This window comes from Hirundo rustica, chromosome 13, assembly GCF_015227805.2.
Source record: "Hirundo rustica isolate bHirRus1 chromosome 13, bHirRus1.pri.v3, whole genome shotgun sequence".
Classification (NCBI taxonomy): domain Eukaryota; kingdom Metazoa; phylum Chordata; class Aves; order Passeriformes; family Hirundinidae; genus Hirundo; species Hirundo rustica.
The window spans coordinates 8,228,720-8,248,859 of NC_053462.1; the positions used below are offsets into that span (position 1 = coordinate 8,228,720).

The window sequence follows — 20,140 nt, forward strand, 5'->3', positions numbered from 1 at the left end:
GGCAGATGTTAAAAATTGACACACAAAATATTCCTCGAGTCTTGTAGTACTGAGGTCGCTTCCTGTCCCTAACCCCTACTCTTGTTTTTTGGTTCATTATTACAGCATTAGAACTTGGCATAAATGTTTATTGAGATTTTCACTGGCGCTCCTGAGTCATTGCCAGTGAAGTCATGGCTGATGGAAAAACACCAACTCTCCTCACATGGGCGTGTCGAGACATAAAACTTGCGATGTATTTGAGGAAATAGATCAAGGTCTCTAAGATCTCTCCCTAAAACATATTCTCTTGTTTCATGTTTTTGCTATGCTTTATACTTGATCTATAGATGCATAAAAGGGTTTAAAAATTTCTTGATGCTCCCAGCAGCAGTGCCAGACTGTAGATGCTTTCATTTCCCTTCTCCCAGCTTTTCCATGGAAAATTTCTTAGATAGACATCACAACACTGTAATCTGCACAGAGCAGAGAGCTGGGTTTGGCACTGAGGAAGTCTGTGTGTGCAAGAGTGAATTTCTGAGTAAATTTAGAAACAAGCTGAGTTCTGTGGAAGTGCTTCTGGGGCATGATCTTCGGGGTGGATTGTCCAAGCATGCTTGGTGTAGTCACTGTGCAGCTACCTGCAACTTCATTGGCACACTTAGGCACCAAAATACATATACAGAAGAAGAAATTCTGTTTTTAGAACATGCAGAGTTAGAACTTGAGGGGTTATTTTTCCCCCTTATCTCCTTGTCAAGGTGAGGAGGACTTGCCATGTCAAAGGGGCACAGTGTGCCTGTCACAGCTGGGTCTTGCATGGTCTCGCTGATCAGTGTTTCCACCCCTGCACAGTGCAGATAAACTTTCCCTACCTGTTGCAAATGCTGTAGGAGAGAAAGTTATAAGGAATCTTTGTGAGATTATCCCTGTGGGTAGAGCAATCCTCATTTCTCAGGAAAAAGAGAATTGCCCCAAAAACATTTGTGGTCTCACTATTTGTGGCAAGGAAGTCTGTAAAGAGTAAGACTTAAGTTTTCCTGTGCATGGAAAGTAAAAGAATGGCATGAATTTAGAAGTGCTGTAGTGATGAGTGGTATTAAAAAACCAAAACAACAGATGTGTGTTTAATTGGTATGGAAAAACTAGAAAATAGGAGGTCTAAGTACATTCTCAGGTGTATCAGATGAGGGTGTTCTGATGCCTTTTAGAGCCATAATTGCCTAAGTTCCTGACATGACTGTGTACTGCTCTGTGTCAGCCCTATGAAATATGTCTACTGTTTGGTTTTTTGATGCCTTTGACCAGGAGGTTGTCCTGGCTGATTGGCAGATACCCTGGAATCCAAATTACACTGTGCCTATAGATAGTTGCTTATTACAAAAACTGAGGATGTTATTCTTTCACAACAGCTGGGGGGTTAACACACTGTACATACCCAAACTGGCAGTGAGACCACCCAGTAGTTACACTTCACAAATTACGGTGTCACTGGTAATTCAGAGTAAAACACAGGGAAGTACAATGCACATTCATTGGTTTACTGCACTGAACAGTATTTCAAGTCTGCATGTTCTGAATCTCTTTGGATTGTACACTCTAGCTTTAGAAAAGGCAGATAAAAAGAAAAAAGTTGTCCTTGATGTGTTCTACCAGGGTAGAAGTAAACTGGTGGCACTTTGTGTGTGCAGAACTATATTCAGAATAAATATCTGTTGAAATCAGTAATACCAGATCCTCATTCTTTAACTTTTTGGGGAAGATTAGAGCAATAGTTGATGTTGTAACCGTTTTTGCTTGGCTTTATTTTGAAACAACTATTAATAATTCCTTTTGTTTAATTTCCTTTGTAGGTATTGTTTTAGTGGCCATAAACCCTTATGAACAGCTGCCTATCTATGGCGAAGATATCATCAATGCCTACAGTGGCCAAAACATGGGGGATATGGATCCACATATCTTTGCAGTGGCTGAAGAAGCATACAAGCAGATGGCCAGGTTTGTAGACACTGTTTTTCTGAAAGGAATAAAACAAAGTTTTTGGCTGATGCTCTTTAGTTTATAGCTTGTGAAATATTTTGCAATATCTGTCTTTTATCCAGTGTTTCAGTACGTTTCACGAGGGGAAAAGTTGCTTAAGTTAGTGAACAGTAAAGCTTTATAAATGCTGTGGAGATCATGGCCACTGACGCTTAGCAGGAATTACCACAGATCTCGTCAGTATTTAGGTCTAAAATTAGCCCTGTGCTTTATATGATTATGTTTTTTTTTAAATTTGGTTAGCAAAATAAGGAGATATGTTTTAATCGTTAGTGGATTATTAAAGAGCAAAGGGCCAGGTTCTTAGCTGTTTTGTGTTTGCACGTGATACTGACAAGAGAAAAGAAATCACTGGGCTTAGGAGTGCTATTATAGGCTCCTGGTCATGTCAGTAGTGTCCCAGCTACGTAATCTGCCTGGGGCTGTTGTTGACTGGAATTAAGAGGGAGCAGAGGGACAATTGCACAGAGCGCCTGAAAACTGAGTCTCTAAGGACACTGCAACAGCTGTGCAGGAAATCCTCATTTTGTGAGATGTTGCATCAAAATGAACTTATCACCCAAGGGCAGTGGTTATCAGAAACTTCTTCCCCTTAGCCCCAAGAGCCTGCAGTTAGGGGAGCTTTTGAAATACTTTGTTTCTAGGATAAAGGTCTTTTGGGCTACTGTGTGGTCTTTGGTTAACAAGATACTCCCTGGTATCCTCACTGGTTAGCTCCAAGCTTTTGGTCTAGTTTTCCTTGTTGGCAATACAGCTCATGATCAAATTAATCAAGTAAAACACTGAAAGATTTCTGGATTATTTGTGATGGCCCTCAAGCTATACTGCAAGTGAGGGAGGCAAGGGGAGAATGGGTTGAAAATTATAAAATCTTCATGTTTGAAATCAGCTATCTGTTCATTTAAGGATCTTTGTGAGAGCTAGAACGGATAAAACATTTGTCACATGCACGTCTGAATACGGTGATCCGCAATACCCAGGCAAGAGATAATTTCAAAAGAAAACAGTTCAGTGCAACATTTCATGATTTACGGTAATTGCAAGAGCCAGTGTTTCAAAAATACCCTTGTCTTGGTTTAACTCCAGCCAGCAAATCAGTACCACACAGCCACTTGCTTACTCCTTCCCTCCCACACTGAGATGGGGAAGAGAAACTCATGGGTTGAGGTAAGAACAGGCTGATAATTGAAATAAAATAGAATAATATAAAATAATAACAACAACAATAATAAAAATGAGAAGGAAAGAAAGAAGGAGGAGTAAAACCCAAGGAAAAGAAGCGACACACAGTAAAATTGCTCACCACCCTCTGCCCGATGCCCAGCCATTCCCCAAGCAGCCGTCAGCTCCTCACGACCGACTCCCCCCGGTTCATGTACTGGACATGATGTTCCTGGTGTGGAAAATCCCCTGGCCAGCTGGGGTCAGCTGTCCTGGCTGTGCTCCCTCAGCTCCCTGTGCACCTGCTCACTGCCAGAGCAGGAGAATCTGCTGGGTCCCTGCCTGCAGGTGAGCACTGCTCAGCACCAGCCAAGGTGTCACTGTGCTGTCAGCGTTATTCTCATAACTCCAAAATGCAGCACTGCACCAGCTGCTAGGAAGAAAACTGCCTCTCTTCCGGCTGAAACCAGGACAGCTCTACACCCACACTGTTGAATGGCAGAGATATTTGCCTTACTTCCTTTCTGCTCAGAAAATAGACACTTAATCTGGTGTGGAAATACAAAGGCAAAACTGTGTGTTACGATAGTCACATCTTCTTCATGTCTCTTTCATTGCTGCTATTTTAAACAGACTTAGTTCTCAAGTCCCTCTAAAGGCTGTACAAAATAAAAAATTATTAACCTTATTTTATGTCTAAGGCTTGGTACAGTGGTCTGAAATGATAGTTGGTAATGGCTGTCATCCAAAATCACAGAATTTTTGTTCTTAGTATTAACCAGCGAAAGTAAGAGGTTGGAGAGGGATCTGTCTCCACTGGCTGACTCTAACCCCTGACTGAAGTGGGCTTACGTGTTACTGGTGCTGAAATGTCAAATTGCTGGGTCACCTGTGTTCTGTGTGCCTGTGCAGTGGAGGTGTCTGCCACCATTGGCATTCTCTGCTGTTGGGCAGACTCAGGGGCTGAGATTTTGGCTCGAGTTTCCTCTGTGGCTTTTCCTTTTTGTGTTAATTACCTCCTCTTCAGCTCTCACTGCACCCTCCGGCAGTTCTGCTGTCCTGAATAACAACAAACAAGACGTGGTAGGAGTTCCTTTTTGAAACAAATGATGAGAAATTGTATAACTATTGAGATTAGCTTAAGTAAACCTTTTGAATTATTTAATTAATTACTTTATGTGTCTAGCTTCTAAGCAATTTGTTATTCTTTTATGACTAACTGACAGTACTTTCATAGTTGCAAAATGAAATCTGGGCACACAATGCAACTGAAAGAAATTTCTCTGCACTGAAGTTACAATTTAATTGTTTTAGCTTTTTAATGTTTATTTGCTTTTCTATTTGTTTGGGGGGGTTTTGGCTTGTTTTTAAGAACTTTTTCTTTTATTACAACATACCGGTTTTGGTAATTTAGTTTTCTACTGCTGCTTACAGTTATTAAATCCCACCCTTTAACTTCACTGATGTTTTTTGTATTCTGAACAAATCACCTTTTACTTCTGAATTATGAAGTTAGGGAAAAAGAACTCCAGTTTTACATTTCTGCAGCTGACTATTTAAAAATTAAAATCAGTTTGTCTGTGACTGCTGTATTAACATTTTAATAAGTGCCTTGCATATTCATGCAGTACCTAGTCACATGACATTAATCTGCATTTATGTGTGTAATTGGTGAGATTTATTTTTCTCTTGTTTCTGATCTTTCCTAACTCCATGTTTAAATGATCACTGGAATAATTAGTCATGATGCTCCTATCCTTAAGGCTTCAGTGAGCTCTTCTAAATATTTACTCCTTAGGTCTTCTCGTTAATTTATAATTTACCGATTTAGAGTTTGATCTTTCCTGCCTCATTGCTTCATCTGCTGCAGCTGAGAAACTCCATCCATGTGCATGGTTAACTCTCTGGAGCCTTCTTCAGCCACAGAAAATGCCCCATGGCAGAAATCTGGAAAGCCAGTGACTAAATACTTGCTTTGTGTTTTCAGAAAAGATACAGTGCAAAAATGCCCACTGGAGTGACAGGGATGGATATGGCTTGTGCACGAGAAATTATACACAGCGATTGCTTGGGGTTAATTGCAGTGTAAAGCAGCACATAAAGATACCTTTGCATGTGGCATTTCCTGCCTAGTGGGAGCCAAATGAGGGGGTCCCTGCTGCTGGGAGGTGGTGGGCCTGCTTGAGCCTCTATTTCCTCTTCCTACAGCAGTTCTGTCTGCGGTTTCCAGTGGAGGGTTGGTTAGGGGGAAGGAGCATGTCTCATCTTTACCCATAGCCAGCAGTGCAGTAGGTGGTTACTGTTAGCTTGGGTAGCCTCTTGTCTTTTTCGGTGCAGGAAAACATGCGCAGCTCTTAAGACTAATCTCATTTTGGCTTATCATTTCTTTTGCCCCTTTCCCTTTTCTTCCTCCTTTGTCATCTGTGTCTTTGTACCTTTTTCCTTATCTCTCTCTGTCTCCTGCTGTTCCTCCGCACAGACTGACAGCTTTGTTTCAGACACCTTTCCTCTGCTGTGCCTAAAATAAGCAATGATCTAGTTTTATGACTGCACTTAAATTGTGTTAGGCTTAGGGTTCTGAGTGCTTCATCCTTATCATCCTTGGGTTGTGTGAACCTCCAGAGTGCAGATGTGAGGGTTTGGAGCAGATCTGCTCTGTCCAAGTAGTGTCCCAGTGGGAGGGAGCAGGGTCATTCGGCTGGGGACATGCCCACATTGGTTCTGTAGGTACAGCTGTAACAAGCTGTGCTTTTGGAAGGAGCTGGGACCTGCACTCACAGGGCTCTCCTCAGCGATGGCAGTGTGTTATCCATGGATAGCTCACTCCATTTGAGTGGATATATACAGATTTGGGACTGTTTGAGGCAGCTGAGTGACGTAGAAAGAAGAAAATTATTATTGAAGAATATATTTTTGTCCCAGAAATATAAACCTCAATGTCAGCACGTGGGTGTTTGCATGTATTGAACCCTTTGAGCTGCGATGCATGCCAATTTTTCTGTGTCAGTGTTTCCAAATTGTTAACAAAACTCAAGTTCAGTCTTCAGTTACCCCTCTGTGGTAACTATGAAAATTGAAGCAAAGCTTCAGTTGCCAAACATTTTATCTTTTATTTTCAATTACAACTTCAGTAGGAATCATAACTGTCAGCAGGTGCAGCTCATTTTCTTTGTAATATTCAATAGAATATTCAATACATCTTTAACTCTATGGTTTGCAGTAAGATGTTGATGATTATACAGTTGAAACTCTTAGGAGTTCCATTAATGTATGAGACTTATGATTATCAGTTTCCTAACACTATTAGGGGAAAAAAAATCGCTCTTTCACAGGTTTCTTTCCCCTGCCTACTGATGGCATATTGCAGTAATTAAGATAATGTATTTTTTTTTTAATCAGCACTTTGTTGGTCTGATTTGTTTCATCTTACTTGTGGTTGACGGCAGATACAGCAGATTCAATTTAATAAATTAAGTTTGGGATTTCCTTCTGATTAATTTGTAAAGTTGTCTAGCATTGCTTAAGTTGAAAGTAATCGCTGCAAACAGAATTGCATACTGATGAGATCCATATGAATCTTAATGAATACCAGCATGAAAAACAACAGTGTTTAAAGTATCAATTTCCAAAGTTTTGCTTTTTCTGTTTGGACAAAGTATAGTGATTTATTTTGTGGTACTGTGTCGCTTTTTCATTAAATTACCTTTAATAAGCAGGCTGCCACTCTGTTTTGTCAGCTTTTTTGTGTGTGTCTGATGGCTTTCACCTACAGGAAGATATTTTTTTATCACTTTTTTGTTCAAAAGGAAGCTTGGTGAATGGTTGAGTAGGTGTTTTGAAAGCATCTTTACTCACAGTCTCCAGTTCCAGGCATCCCAAGATGATGTCCTCATAAAAAAATGCACATTTGATCAGCTGCTGCTTTGCTTCTGTCTAATAAATGGATCCTGTATTTTCCCCTGGCAGAAGTCATGACAGGGATGCTTAACAATCTGTCACAGATCTGTTCCAGTTATGGAATGAGACCCTGCTGTGGTGGGTGCTGGACAAATATACAATGGCCTTACTCCGACATGGGACTTCTTGATTAAATATCTGCCTTGAAAAGAGATGGTATTTCTGGGCCCCTGTTGTTAGAATGCGAAGGGAAAAATCTTCCTTTCTGATGAGATGATTTTGGAGTAGTCTCTTATACTTGGAGCCTGCCATTTTACGATGTTACAGGTACAAGATGGCAGATGGGGAAATCAACTTGATATAACATAAGGGACCTGCTTGTGTTGGTTTTAGGCAACAAAAGGGTTAAGTATGGTTGTAGCTGGAAGCTGGAGTTCATGTGAGGTGGTAGCTAAGCAGTGAGCTTTCCTAAACTGTTGCAGGAGTGACCTCTGACTAATCCCTAGATAAATCAGTTGCATAGTGCTGGCTCATCTTTGTGCTCCTCTGGAGTGCAATCTGTCATGGGTTTGTAGCATGTGCTGACCTCAGTTTTCTTCATTTGTATGTGTTGGGAGATGTTACTTACAATTCATTATCTTTTCACCTTTTGACATTTTTACAGTCAAGAGCTGTGTTTCCTGGATGTAATTATACTGGCAAGTGGTGCATTTTGTTAATTAAAAAAAAAAAGTGCATCTTCTGGTTGTGAGAGTGTTGCAGGATGCTTTTTACCAAGCTGTTGTCGAAGAGAAACAAAGATCCGTAAGAACTTGAGATGTTTTGGAGTGGTTGAGTTTGCAGCTGGAACAGACTCATGAGAATTCAGGTTGTGAGTAATAGTATTATTTCATCTTTGCTTTGCACGTTTGATGAGCAGATGCCAAAGTTCTTTGCAGAAGAGATCAGCATCCTTACTTCCATTTTATAAGCTGAAGCAGACGTGGGGAGTGGGAGGCCAGCTTTGGTGAGTTCACCTGTGTCTGCTGACTTGACACCAGCTTGACAATAAAATATGTGAGAATACATAACTGATAGTGCAGTTCAATTCAGTGCTTTCAGTGTACAAAAATGAGCCAATGAGCTGCATTTTTCACCCCTTCCTTTCCTGCACCATTAAGGGATCTCTGTGCCAGGTAACATCTATTGCATAATAACATTTGCTTTCACTGAAGGTTTTGTGTCTTCCAGGCGCTTTACCAAAGCCTGTCTCCTCTAATACTGGAGTCTCAGCTTCTGCTTGTGTAGAAGACAAGGCACAGGTGGGTGTGCTGTGGCCAGTCCTGGATCAGCCCAAAGTTGGTCCCAGACACTGAGCTTCTTGTCCCTGGCCCTGTGCTCAGAACATCCTCTTTTCTCCAGCAGCTGAAGACATCAGTGAGAAATGCTGTTAGGCTTAAAAAAAACAAGTTAAACTGGAAATATATTTAGAAGTGAGATTAAAGAACATGGTTTATTGGAGTGATGTTCCATGCTTATTAAAAGTGAATGCTTTTACAAAGAATCAATCTACTGCTTACTCAGGAGCGATTTTTATGACTCAAGGTGGCAGCTGAAGAATTCTCTGAATTGTTAATGTGTGGCATCTGCGAAGACTGGGTTGTGTCAGGCCAGAGCATGTTAGATCCAGGTGGTCAGAATAACATGCATACAGTGTGTGAAAGTGGAACAGACACAGAAATGTGGCTGCTGTTCTGTGCTTGCTTCTGGGGCAAAGCATTTGTAACTCACTTTTTCTTTTGTGTTCTTTGCCCATCACGTTGCTGTAGAATGGTTCAGAGTACTTCAGTCTCTCACAATCATCCTTGGTGCTTTTGTAGCACTTTGCACATTCTGGCTGTTTTACAGACTTTTATCTTGTTAATCCACACACCAGCCCTTTGAGGGTGGAAAAAATAAATTCTCTGTGTCAGGCCACACCTTTTGGGATGTGCCAACACAAGTGAATTTGGAGGCTTTGGCGCTGGGAGTGCCACGGTGGCGTGGCTCCGCAGGGAAAGAGGGGCTGTGCCTGCTCTTCAAACGGCACTGCGAGAAGGAAACGTGGAAAATGAAGAGTGAGGGTAGTAGGGGTGAAGGTAGAGCATTTATCAGGTCTGCCTGCTTGCAGGGAAGGTGACTTCCCAGGGAGAGCAGCTCAGCAGCTGCAGAGAAGATGGCAAGGTGTGCTTGTGCAGCGTGGGCTTGGAAGCAGTTCGAAAGTAAGAGGACAAAGCAGGGGAACTCTCCCATTTTAAGGAGGCCACTAGCCCAATCCAGAAACAGGGGATAACAGAATTTATTTGAGGCTGTGAAAGAACTTTGTGATTAAAATAGTTTATTTGGAAGGCTGATGAAGGGCAAGATGTTGCCTCCTGCCCTCAATGTGAGAGGTGCCGGGAAGGCAGCCCGGAGCTGGCTGCTGCTGCTTTCCATCAGTCCACGAGCATTAGAAAACTGCTGAATGAATTCTTGTTTGTTTATTTATTTCTTTATTGAACAGTTAAATTACTTCTGTTTGAAAAGCAAATCCTGGGTTTGTAGAGTTGCCAGGTTTTAAAATGGCTTCTAGCAGATGCTGCCTGCCCTGGGCTGAGTTTCAAAGGCCTTTGCACTAAGGAGTGCAGCTGAGCATGTACAGCCTTGTTTGCTGCCACACAGCACTGCCCTTAGGCAAAGGTGAAGCTAAATATATTGCATTGACTCGTGTTAAACCTCCCAGCACTGGTGGGTTTTACAGCTGCCTTTTGTATTAAGATAAGTGGAGAAGCAATTTTGGTCTTATAGAAAAAACAAGTAACTGCAACAGTGGGAGCATCACAGAAAAGTGGAGCACAGCTGCCCAAAAAATGAACCTGGGACCTACTGTGGCAGGGGACTGGGAGGGCAGGTGTTGAGGAGATCACAGGTTGGTGAGTGTGCAAGAAAAAGCTAAATCCTTGTATCACTCCAAAACCACAGAGAAGAGTGTCCTGGAAAAAAAAATGTGCTTATGTTTTGGTTTCAAGTTTACAATCACTGGTAATTTTAGGAAACACTATTTATTTCAGCATTTATTGAAATCAGACATATTTTTAGGGAGCCTTCAGATGAGTTGTGCAAAACCTCATTCATCTTATGCTGTGGATTTGTCTTTCTGGCGCTTTTTTCTTCTGCCTGCATTGGTCAGCTGTGCATCCCCTCTGCTGCCCTGGGAGATGCCAGGGCACAGGGCTCCCTTTAGCCTGCACGAGCTGGCCACCAGTGGCTGGGAAGGTCCTTCCTAAATTTCTTAATGAGTTAATCCAGCTGCTTTCTGTGATGCTCACAAAGCATTTTATACTGTAGACAACTCTTGCCTGTATATTGATACCTGATGGAATCTGCTGGGTTTCACAAGAAAGGAGTTCAAGACTTTTTCTATGGATAATTATTCCAGGACTGAAGATGTTTGGAATATGTGGAGTATTAGATGTATTTTTCTGTACTTTGATTCTGTGATTCCTGCAACAGATTCCTTCTAAGTTATTTGGGAACATCAATAAAGCAGTTACAGTGATATTTAGCACTTTCACACTGATTTATTTTAAGTGCATTGTGTAAACTTCATTTATTTTGGCTTTGTTGCCAGCACCTCATGGTGAGGGAAATGATCATTATTAAATGGATTTTTTTAGTGATGCTGTCAAAGATCTGTGAATGTTCTGACTGTAGATACTGCAAGTTATTTTGATCATATGTTGTCACAAACTTGCAATGGGGATGCTGAGAGATTGATTGCAAAAATAGGATGTTTACTGTGGTCAGAGTTTTGTTCATACTGCTGGAGACACTAAATCACATCAGCTGCATATATGTACGTGTATCCTTGAGAGGTTTTGGAAATCTGCTTTGAGGTGTAAAGCATGAAACATAGCTTGAACTAAGTTTTTCTTGGTCCTTAGTTAATCCTGTGTCTCAGAGAAGCTGCAGCTGATGAAAGAACAGCAAGATTTGAAACCTGCCAGCATTTCAGAATGGCTCCTATCTGACCTTTAAACAATGTCATTAGTTTTTAAGTTATTTTCTTGGGTTGGATTTCCTGCTGCCATAATTCAGCTGTAGGATGGCAAAGCACTAAGTTCCTTTTCTGTCTCTGATGGGCACGAGGCACATTGATGTTAGCAGTATTCCTGTGTGTGTGTTGAGAACAGGATCTCTCCCAAATGTTCCCTGAGTCACAGGTTCCTTCCCTGGGAGTTTGTCAGGTACTTTGATCATTGAAAATTCACTGTTTTGAAAATGTAAAGCCATTTCAGGCTTACAAGTCTATCTTACCACCACAGAACTGCAGTGGAAGAACAGTAAAGAAGACCAAACTGTCACTGCTAGATTAAATAAAAGCTATTTATTGTGTACTTGGCATTGAAGCAGTAGGGGATTTTAGTTTTTGAACATCACAGGATCAGGTCTTTAGCAACAGTTTGTGCTGTTGTGAGTTAAATAAAAATGAAATGGTCATATGGAGTGGAGTTGATGCCCTTATCCATAACCTAAACCTGTTATTCCAAAAGAAAAGAATAAAGCACCGGCAACTCCACAAGGGGAAGAAAAAGAGGTGGTCAAAAAAAGAAAAGTCAGGAGACTTAATTAATTAACCTTTTAGCACTGAGGCAGTGAGGGGGAAGATGTCCTGGAGGTGGTGGCCTTCAAAGTACCCTGACGGGAAGCTTCCTTAAAAACATCAGCATCTTGGCAGTGTCCTCAAGGTTAATAAACACAGGCGATTTAGGATCAAAGGCAAGGTTAGTAGTAATGTTCTTCTCATCAAATTGCCCTGTTATTTGCTCTCTTCATTATATATTAAGCATATTGCACTCTGATCTTTTCTGCCCATCTGTGTTATGACATGGAGATAATTCAACTTTGAAGGAGTTCATCACAGTCAAGCATTTCAAAGTCCATATCAGAATCTGTTCAAATCAGTTATTAGGGATACAGTTTTTCCAGGGAGAGATGCTGGTAGCTCGGGTATAAATGGATTGATAGGAGTATTGAGGTTGATGTCAATAATTTCTGTATTCCTTTTGTTGTCAGTAATTCTGTATTCCTTTTGTTCATTTCCCCAAGTTGATGTTTGGGGGGCGTTGCTTATTTACACTTATTTAACATTATTTGCTGTGGAGTCATGAGTCTGAAAGCCAAGATCAAGTGATACATCTGATGCATCAGTCATAGGAAGAAAAAAAAATCAGAAAAACAGTGGTGTGCTTTGATGATTCAGTCGAATAGCTTTGGGCTTCTTTAATCCTCTCTGAAATACTTATTGATAGAGAGGTTTTTAACTTTTAGTGTTCTTTCTTCAGAGAGAGAGATTCAGTTGGTACAGAGGAAGAAGGTAAAGATAGCTGTAAGGATTTTTCAGTCTGTATGTCTTGATTATCCTGATCTGTTTGGACAGTTTGCTGTGGAAATGATGACTTTGATGCAGTAAGCTGTTTTGGTGTTTGTGGGAAGCAGCTTAAGTGGGTGCAGTCATCTTGAATGAAAATTGTTTGAAAATTGACAACTCTGCCTTTAATATTAGCAACTTTGATGTTGCAATTCCTGCACCGGTTTTTCTTTTTTTGCCTTCATTTTTCCATTAGCCAGCTGAAATCGTTAGCAGCTGCCCTGGATAATGACAGCTGTTGGTGAGTGGTCAGTGTTGTTGCAGCACTCTGTACAAATTGGAGGTGCCCAGTGACCGTCTTTGCTCTTGCTCCCAGTATATCTGACAGCTGTGACCTCATGAGAGTAGCAGTTCCTCCACACTGAGCCCTTCTGAAAGCATCTACTGTACGTTTTTTTAAAATACGAAATTTCAAGTGGCCAGTGCTATAAAAGCATTGCATTGAGGTATGTGCACATCCTCAACAAAGGGTTGTTTCACCTCTTGAGAGCAAGGTAATGTTTTTAAAACCCCTTGCTGGTTTATTGTGCCTTGTAATTTAATTCATAATCTGCAAAACCCTTTTCTGTATGTAAGGTATCTCAAGACAGTTTGCAGTCCTCTGTCTTCCTCAGTGCTGAACTGGCTTTGAGCAGAAATTATCTTCAGTGTTAAATTTTGTGACATTTATTTGAAGCATAAGAAGCCCCTGTTGCTGTGTAGGCTGTAATCTCAAGCTTCCATCCTCTAGGTAAGACCTACATCTTTTCAGTTTTGGCACTCTGACAGTGAATTTCCTCATAAACATAATGCCTGTCAACAAAATTCTGTAGATAAAGTAAAATTGTCTTTAAAAATTACCAGCCTATGCAGAAATCTGGTTCTGCATTATTTTTTGCGATAGAGAACACTTTAAATTACCGGTTCGGTATTCCATAGTGTGTCCTCATTCTTGTATCTATCAGGAAATAGCTGTTACCCTCACATGATTCCCAAAGTACAGGCCTGAGAGAATTTATATAGAAGATTTCTGAACCAAATCCTCTGCTATTGCAAGCAATCTCAGCCTATCATTTCACATTTCAGCTTGTGAAGCATCTGGGCCTGTCATCTGAAAATGGCACTTTAAATGTAGTTTTGTCATTCCTTTATCCTTCTGCTGTTCAGAAACAGCGAAAGCTGAATGTGATCCTGACCCGTGCCAGAACATAACGTGCATCACAGTGAAGTGGTTCTGTGTGCTCTAGGATCCGATGGATATCTGCCTTTGGGGGGAAAAGGACTCTTCCACCTCTCATCTCCCAGACTGCTTTTCCTCATTTCTGCTTGCAAAAGCATAATTAAAATGTTCCCTCCGTTCAGAAGTAGTATTAATTTAAAAATCATCTACTTACATGTTTTATGCATGGAAAAAACTGCAAGAAGATGAAACATTGCATGAAATGTGGTATCTGGCTGCAAAGTGGCGTCACACATAAAGCTGCTGCCCTACTTACTTCTTTCATTGACTGAAAGTTTTAATTAGAGGGTTTTTTCTGATTGGCAACATGTTAAGTATTCAAAATGTCAGGTCAAAGGTCAGGAGCTAATGAATTACCTAAAAATAGCTCTAAAGGTGTAGTATATATTTGAGAAAGAACTTGGGTGGTATCACTTGTGTTTTCTGGGGATTTTTTTCCTTTGTTTTGGTCTTCTAAATTTTGTTTTGTTCTTAACGCAGCCTGATTATGAAAATTTCATTTGACATAAACAGAGGTTATATTTTAAACAGACCACTGCTTATACCTGTCATTAAAAATAATTCTCTCTACATTTTGTACATCATCCAATGGGCTTTGATGCTAGTTTACTTGTTATTTTTCTTTTAATTGTGGTGTTTCATTTCTTTAAAGTCTTCTGTTGTTAAAGCGCTTTCTGCTGAGCTGGCACAGCTGCCTGGCAGGACCACTCCTCTCTCCTCCAGGACTAAATATCTCTCTGCCTGTGGTAGGCTGTCCATAAGCCAAATCTTCCCTGGGGCTGTGGCAGTAAGAGCTCATCCCCTGCTGCTGTTTGGGTTTGCGTTACATTGCCCTTTCTCCTTCAAGTGCCCAGTGTGATCTCGGGCGTTCTGTTGTGTTTTCCTTTCCCCCTGCCAAAAAGCACAAAGAATAATATGCTAGAGGATGGCCACTACAGTGTGTTAAAGCAAAACAATGGATTGATGGACTGGTGAAGACAAGAGCGGCCCTGAGCGTGGATGGAGCGCTGGCAAGAGGACACTGCTGCGGACAGTGAGGGAGCCCTTTGTTTGCCAGGATGGCCGTGGCTGCTGCAGACACAGAAAGCCGCTGCAGAAGGGACAGCAGCAATGTTTTCAGCTCACACAGAGCAAACCCTCTCTTCTCTAGGCCAATGTGTGCAATGCCTATGTGTGTACGTGCTTATACAGGAATATAATAATGGATCCCTTATTCCTGGGCACATGAGTGTGTGCTGAGGAGAAGAGTAGTCTTCATGTCTTATGATATGGGAGACAGAAACTCTGGCTAATTAGCAACAGTATTGGTAAGGAGAAATGATTTCAAACTAATTTCTTCATTACTGTCTTTGATAGTACTGAAACTATCAGTGGAAACTAGTGGAACTCCTGAGAAGAGCCTAAGGACTGCAAAACCGGTATTTTCCATGCTCCCACACGTGTCCTTCAGGAATGTGACAGTTAGAATGAGACATCTTTAGTTCTATGTCCTTTCTTGGCAAAAGAGCTTGTTTTTTATTGACAGTTTTGTCAGAAGTCTGAGTGAGTTTGCATTCCTTGGTTTTCTGAAAGCTTTTTGTACTTTGGGAACTAAAAAATCTTAACCATCAGAGGATTCATTTCATAGATTTGAGCTTCCTCAGTCTTCATATGTTTAATGATATTTAATATATGAAACAGCTGGTGATCCGCAGATGAAAAGCTTGTTATGTTGTTGCCTATCTCCTCTGTTAGGCAGTCCCTGAAATCAGACCAGAAGTTTCATATTTTAGAATGGCGTGAGGTTTTCTTTTTTCGATTTGAAAGAGCTCAGGAGAAAAAAAAGAGAATGGTGCCAATCCTATGAAGAAATGATTGATTTTGACTCGGCAAGAACTGACTGCGGGCGGGGAAAATTGTTTGTTACCGGTTGTCCCACTTTGGCATGGATTTTAGGCATTGCTTGGATTTCTCCTGCATCCTGCTGCTGCTCTGTTTGAGCAGGAGGCTCTGTGTAACTCCTGAAGCTTCCTGACCCACAGGCTCTCTCCCACACACCTCTGTGAACGCGGTGAGGGGAATGGGGAAGAAGCAAGAGTGTTTCCTCTTCATTTTCCAGCTGGAAATTTTAATGGTTACTGCAAGCCATCCCTGGCACACAGACCTCTCTCAAGATCCCGCAGACTGGCTTGATGGCCACTGTCACATGAGGTCTCCGAGGGAGGGAGGAGGCTGGTGGCCAAGGCTGGCCCTGGGGCTGTGTGACCTGGGTTATCAGCCTGGGTTATCCGTTGTGCTTTCCCACGACCCTCCCACTGAGGCTGGCAGCTGGGTGAGTATGGGCGTGAGAGCTGTGCTGTCGTCATTCACACATACTGCATGTGTTACATGCAAGTTGAGAACATGAAATTAGGGTGCTTTGATCTTCTTAATGCTTTGCCGTTAAATTTAAAGCAGCACTCAGCCATTCTAAGTAAATTCTTTTTACCAAAATGTGGAAACTCTGCCTCACCTGGTACCTACTTTGGCTAGACAAGTGCCCAGGGATGGGTGATGGAGCCAGAGGCTCCTTCAGCCTCTGCTTTGAGCAGCACGAAGTGGGTGCTGGAGCTGTGCTCTTTTCTGAGGGCTTGGCATTGTTTTTGAAGATAGGTAGCACCTTGAGAATTGCAGCAGGGTCTGTAAATAGTTGTTACCCAGAGCCTGTGCCCACAGGGGATTAACTGGGCCTAACTCAACAGTTATTGTGGGGTCTTGTCCAGTTTACAGTGCCCTCATATCTGATGGGACTTAAATTGTCCTGATTTGGCAGAACAGGTCAGTTGGCGTGGATGACGTTTGTGTTGATGAGCGCACAAACCAGCCCTCCCTTAGAGAGAACAGGTGGCCAGCAGTTCCATCAGAGGCCACAGTAAAGCAGTGCAAGACCAAATTGATTTGATGAGAGTGGTGTTTAACTCTAGGGTGGGAGACAGAGATGGTCATCATTCTTCTACCGGGTGGGAGGGCACACCCTGAGGTGTCTGAGGTCCCTCTGGGTTGTCACAAGCATTGACATCATCCTGGGAGAGAGAGAGGATGGCAGGAGGAAGAGGAGGGGCTCTTGCCTCTGGGGCCATGGTGTGTTAGAGGCCATGCTGAGGGACATGCACACAATCCATTTGGGCTGGTAGTACATTGGGATACCAATGGGCTCATAAGCATGACACATAACACACATTTGAGACAAAATCACCAATTGTTGACTAAGGTGGACAGGCCAGACACAGAAAAGGAACATATGTAATTTATGCATGTTTGATAAGTAGCTTCATTATTTCATCAGCAGGGCTTTTTTTATCATCCCAGAAGCAGAATCGAGATCTTCTGCCAGGCCTTTAGGCTGCAGAAACCGTAGGTAGTTTTTCCATGCATATGTCTTCGATTTCCCTGCACAGCATTTCCTGATGCCATTGGCAGGTCCTGCAGACTGTCACTGTGCTGCCTGAACATGGGGGTGCCTGAAGTGTCGTTCACAGCTCCTGTGCCCTAAGGACAGCCTGCTCTTACCTTGGCTATGCTCTCTGTGTTCCGGCCCCAGCTCTGTAAAGCTTTGGGGGAAAGTTTTATTCCTCCTTTTGCCTCTTTTCACGTTAGTGAGTAAAATAGGATTAATCTTGCCTGACTCATAGGAATACTTCAAAATACCTTTTATTTTAACTTCATTTGCTTTGAAAATGTGAAAGCTTTATAAAGCACGTATGATCTTTATTTTAAAAGTTTCAGGCTCTATTAATTGTGTTATTTTGTAGTGTGTTGTTTACTCATATACTTGGGTTTATGCATAGAGTTCTCTTTGAGTTGAGAGAAAATTGTTTTAGGAACAAATGGAAATTATTCTTTTTTACATGAGAAAAAAATTTTTACAACAAAGGGACTGTCTTCACTCCAGAGATTCCGTCTATGTCCTGAACAGCCATGCTTGAATTTTTCAGATTCAGAACAATTCTGGGATAAGCTGGTGGATAGAGCAGAGGGACGAAAGGTTTCTGTGGCTGACTCTGCTGTTGATTTCTCCCTCTGTAAGATGGCATTCATGATCTTTACTAATGACCACTGGTAATTTAGTGGAGCACTGTACCACGGACTCTGGATAGAAGTAGCCGCAGAAGCACGTAGTGAATAGCAGTAACAGATCCTTTGCCGTAGCCAGGTTCTCCGGAGCAGCTCTGCTGGCTGGCTGGGCTGTCACGGCAGCGTCCATCCTGGAGGAGCATCCTGCTGCCAGGCAGTCCAGCCAGCCCGTCAGGCAGCTCGCTCACTAACTGCCTTCTGCCTGCCGCCTCACTCACCCACTGCTGTCCTGCTAACGTTTGTGGTGGAGGGGCTGTGTGTCCTTGAGAGAACAGCTGGGAGTTAACATGTGTTTGCGTTTCAGAGACGAGCGAAACCAGTCGATCATCGTCAGTGGGGAATCTGGAGCTGGGAAGACTGTCTCTGCTAAGTATGCCATGAGGTACTTTGCCACGGTCAGTGGATCTGCCAGTGAAGCCAATGTTGAGGAGAAGGTTTTGGCCTCCAACCCCATCATGGAGGTAAGAGAGCTGCTGCACTGACCCCCACGCTCCAGCTGCAGTTATTACTGGGACAAATATATGCATTTAATAGGGACAGCAATCTGTACTTCTTAAAAACATTTATAAATAGACATTAAAATTTTGTGTTTAATCTATTTATGAGGAGTTGCTTTGGGTGTTGTTTTGGTAACATTTATGAAAGACTGAAAGAAGATGAGAGGTGATGTTTCAATATTGTTAATGTATTTCACATAAATTAATTTTTATGTGAACGCTGCTTTAAGTCTCTTCAGCTTTGTAAATGGTAGTTCCCAGACTGCTGGCCAAATGCAATTGGAGAAGACTAGTTTTGTGTGTATTCAAAAAGGATAAAACTATTGGTCTTACCCACCAAATATGTAAATCACACAGTGGAGGCCAGTAGATTGTGTACTCTGAAAGGAAGTAAAGCAAATGTTACATTTTAGGAAATAAGATTAGAAAAGAGAAACTGAGAAAACAAAGTTACATGGGGTGCACGCAGTCTCTTTCAGAGGAAAAAACCACATTGGAATACGTAATTTTGTTATAATTAGCTCAGACTCATGTTTCCATTCTGGGAATTGTTGTAACCAACTGTAGTCAAGTCCCAAAGCCATCGGCTTTAGAGGGCAGGTGCTGGCAATAGACTTTGAGAGGATATATGCAATTCCTCCTGCTTCAGGGTCTCTGTTCTCTGGGAAGTTCAGGAGAGATGAATTCTGATGTCACAGCCAAGCAGAAAAGATTTAAGATTTCTTAGACTTATCTGAATTGTTTCTTGTGTCTTTGCCTACATATGTAGATTCAAGTTGTGGCTGAAGTTAAGGAACTATGGTAAGAGATGATTCATCAGAGAGAAAGTCTTGGGTGAATTTCTGGAGGGAAGTAACTCTGTCCATGGGCACGCACATACTCATGCCTGTGAGCAGCCTAGGAAAATAAGCTGCTTTAAGACCACTGATGCCTTGGGAGACGTTGGGCATCTCTGCAGCAGTGTGAAAGATCATGAGTAAATAGAGTGCGTGCAGTGAAATGTGACATGCAAAATGCTGCCATTGTTTTTTTTCCTCAGGTATTTTAAAAAATGAACTGTGTTTTATTCCTCCTTTCCTCCTGGCATGAGGAGTTCATGATACTCTAACTATAGCTGCCCCATCACAGTTGTGTGTGTCTGTCACAAGGTAATTGTGCCTGGTTTGCGGTGCTGTGTGGTGTTTGGAAATTTTTTCCGTGGGTTAAAACAAGCTGTGCTGTGCTGGGCAGTGCCTCACCCACGTGTCCAGCCGTGGGAGGAAGCCAAGGAGGAGCCAGGGGGGACAGGCTGTGCCCTGGGAGCAGAGGCAGTTGTGCAGGTGTGAGCTGAGCCCAGAGAGCAGCTGGCACTGCTGCAGCGTTTGAAGGAGGGGCCACATCCCATGGGGGCCATGCTGACATCCCGTGTGGCTGATGGGCCCGGGGTGCTGAGCCCTGCCCTGCCCGCCCCAGTGTCCTCACCATCAGCCTGCCAGTGCCAGCCCTGCTCAGGGGCTCTGCAGGACAGCCCTGTGCCTGGGTGAAGTACAAACTCTGCAGGTTTCCCTGTACCACTTCTTCTGTTTGGACTCAAAGCCTAAAGCAAACATCCTGCTCCCAGTCAGTGGCCATCAGCTCACCACTAATTAACTGAATTAATTTCCAAAAGCAGGGAAGTTTAAACTGAGGACTAAAAGAGCTTCCTATCTCTACCTTTTTTCGTTCGCTAAAAACCAGTGGTGGTGCTTTATTTTCTAGGGATAACAATTTTGTGAACGTGGGTATATGTAAATATATATTTCAGTTGCTTTAAAGATTATTATAACTGGTAGAAAGTTATCCTTTTAA

General features: G+C 42.2%; 1 protein-coding gene across 5 annotated transcripts in view; it reads left to right on the forward strand.

The window, feature by feature from the left end:
• Window positions 1-20,140, forward strand: part of MYO5A (myosin VA) — a 98,661-nt gene that overhangs the window by 24,971 nt on the left and 53,550 nt on the right. For all 5 annotated transcript variants that reach the window (XM_058422329.1, XM_040076945.2, XM_040076933.1 and 2 more), the window contains exons 4-5: window positions 1,833-1,977; window positions 18,121-18,277. In XM_058422329.1, the coding sequence (XP_058278312.1) occupies window positions 1,833-1,977; window positions 18,121-18,277 (302 nt within the window). The remainder of the gene's footprint in view (window positions 1-1,832; window positions 1,978-18,120; window positions 18,278-20,140) is intronic.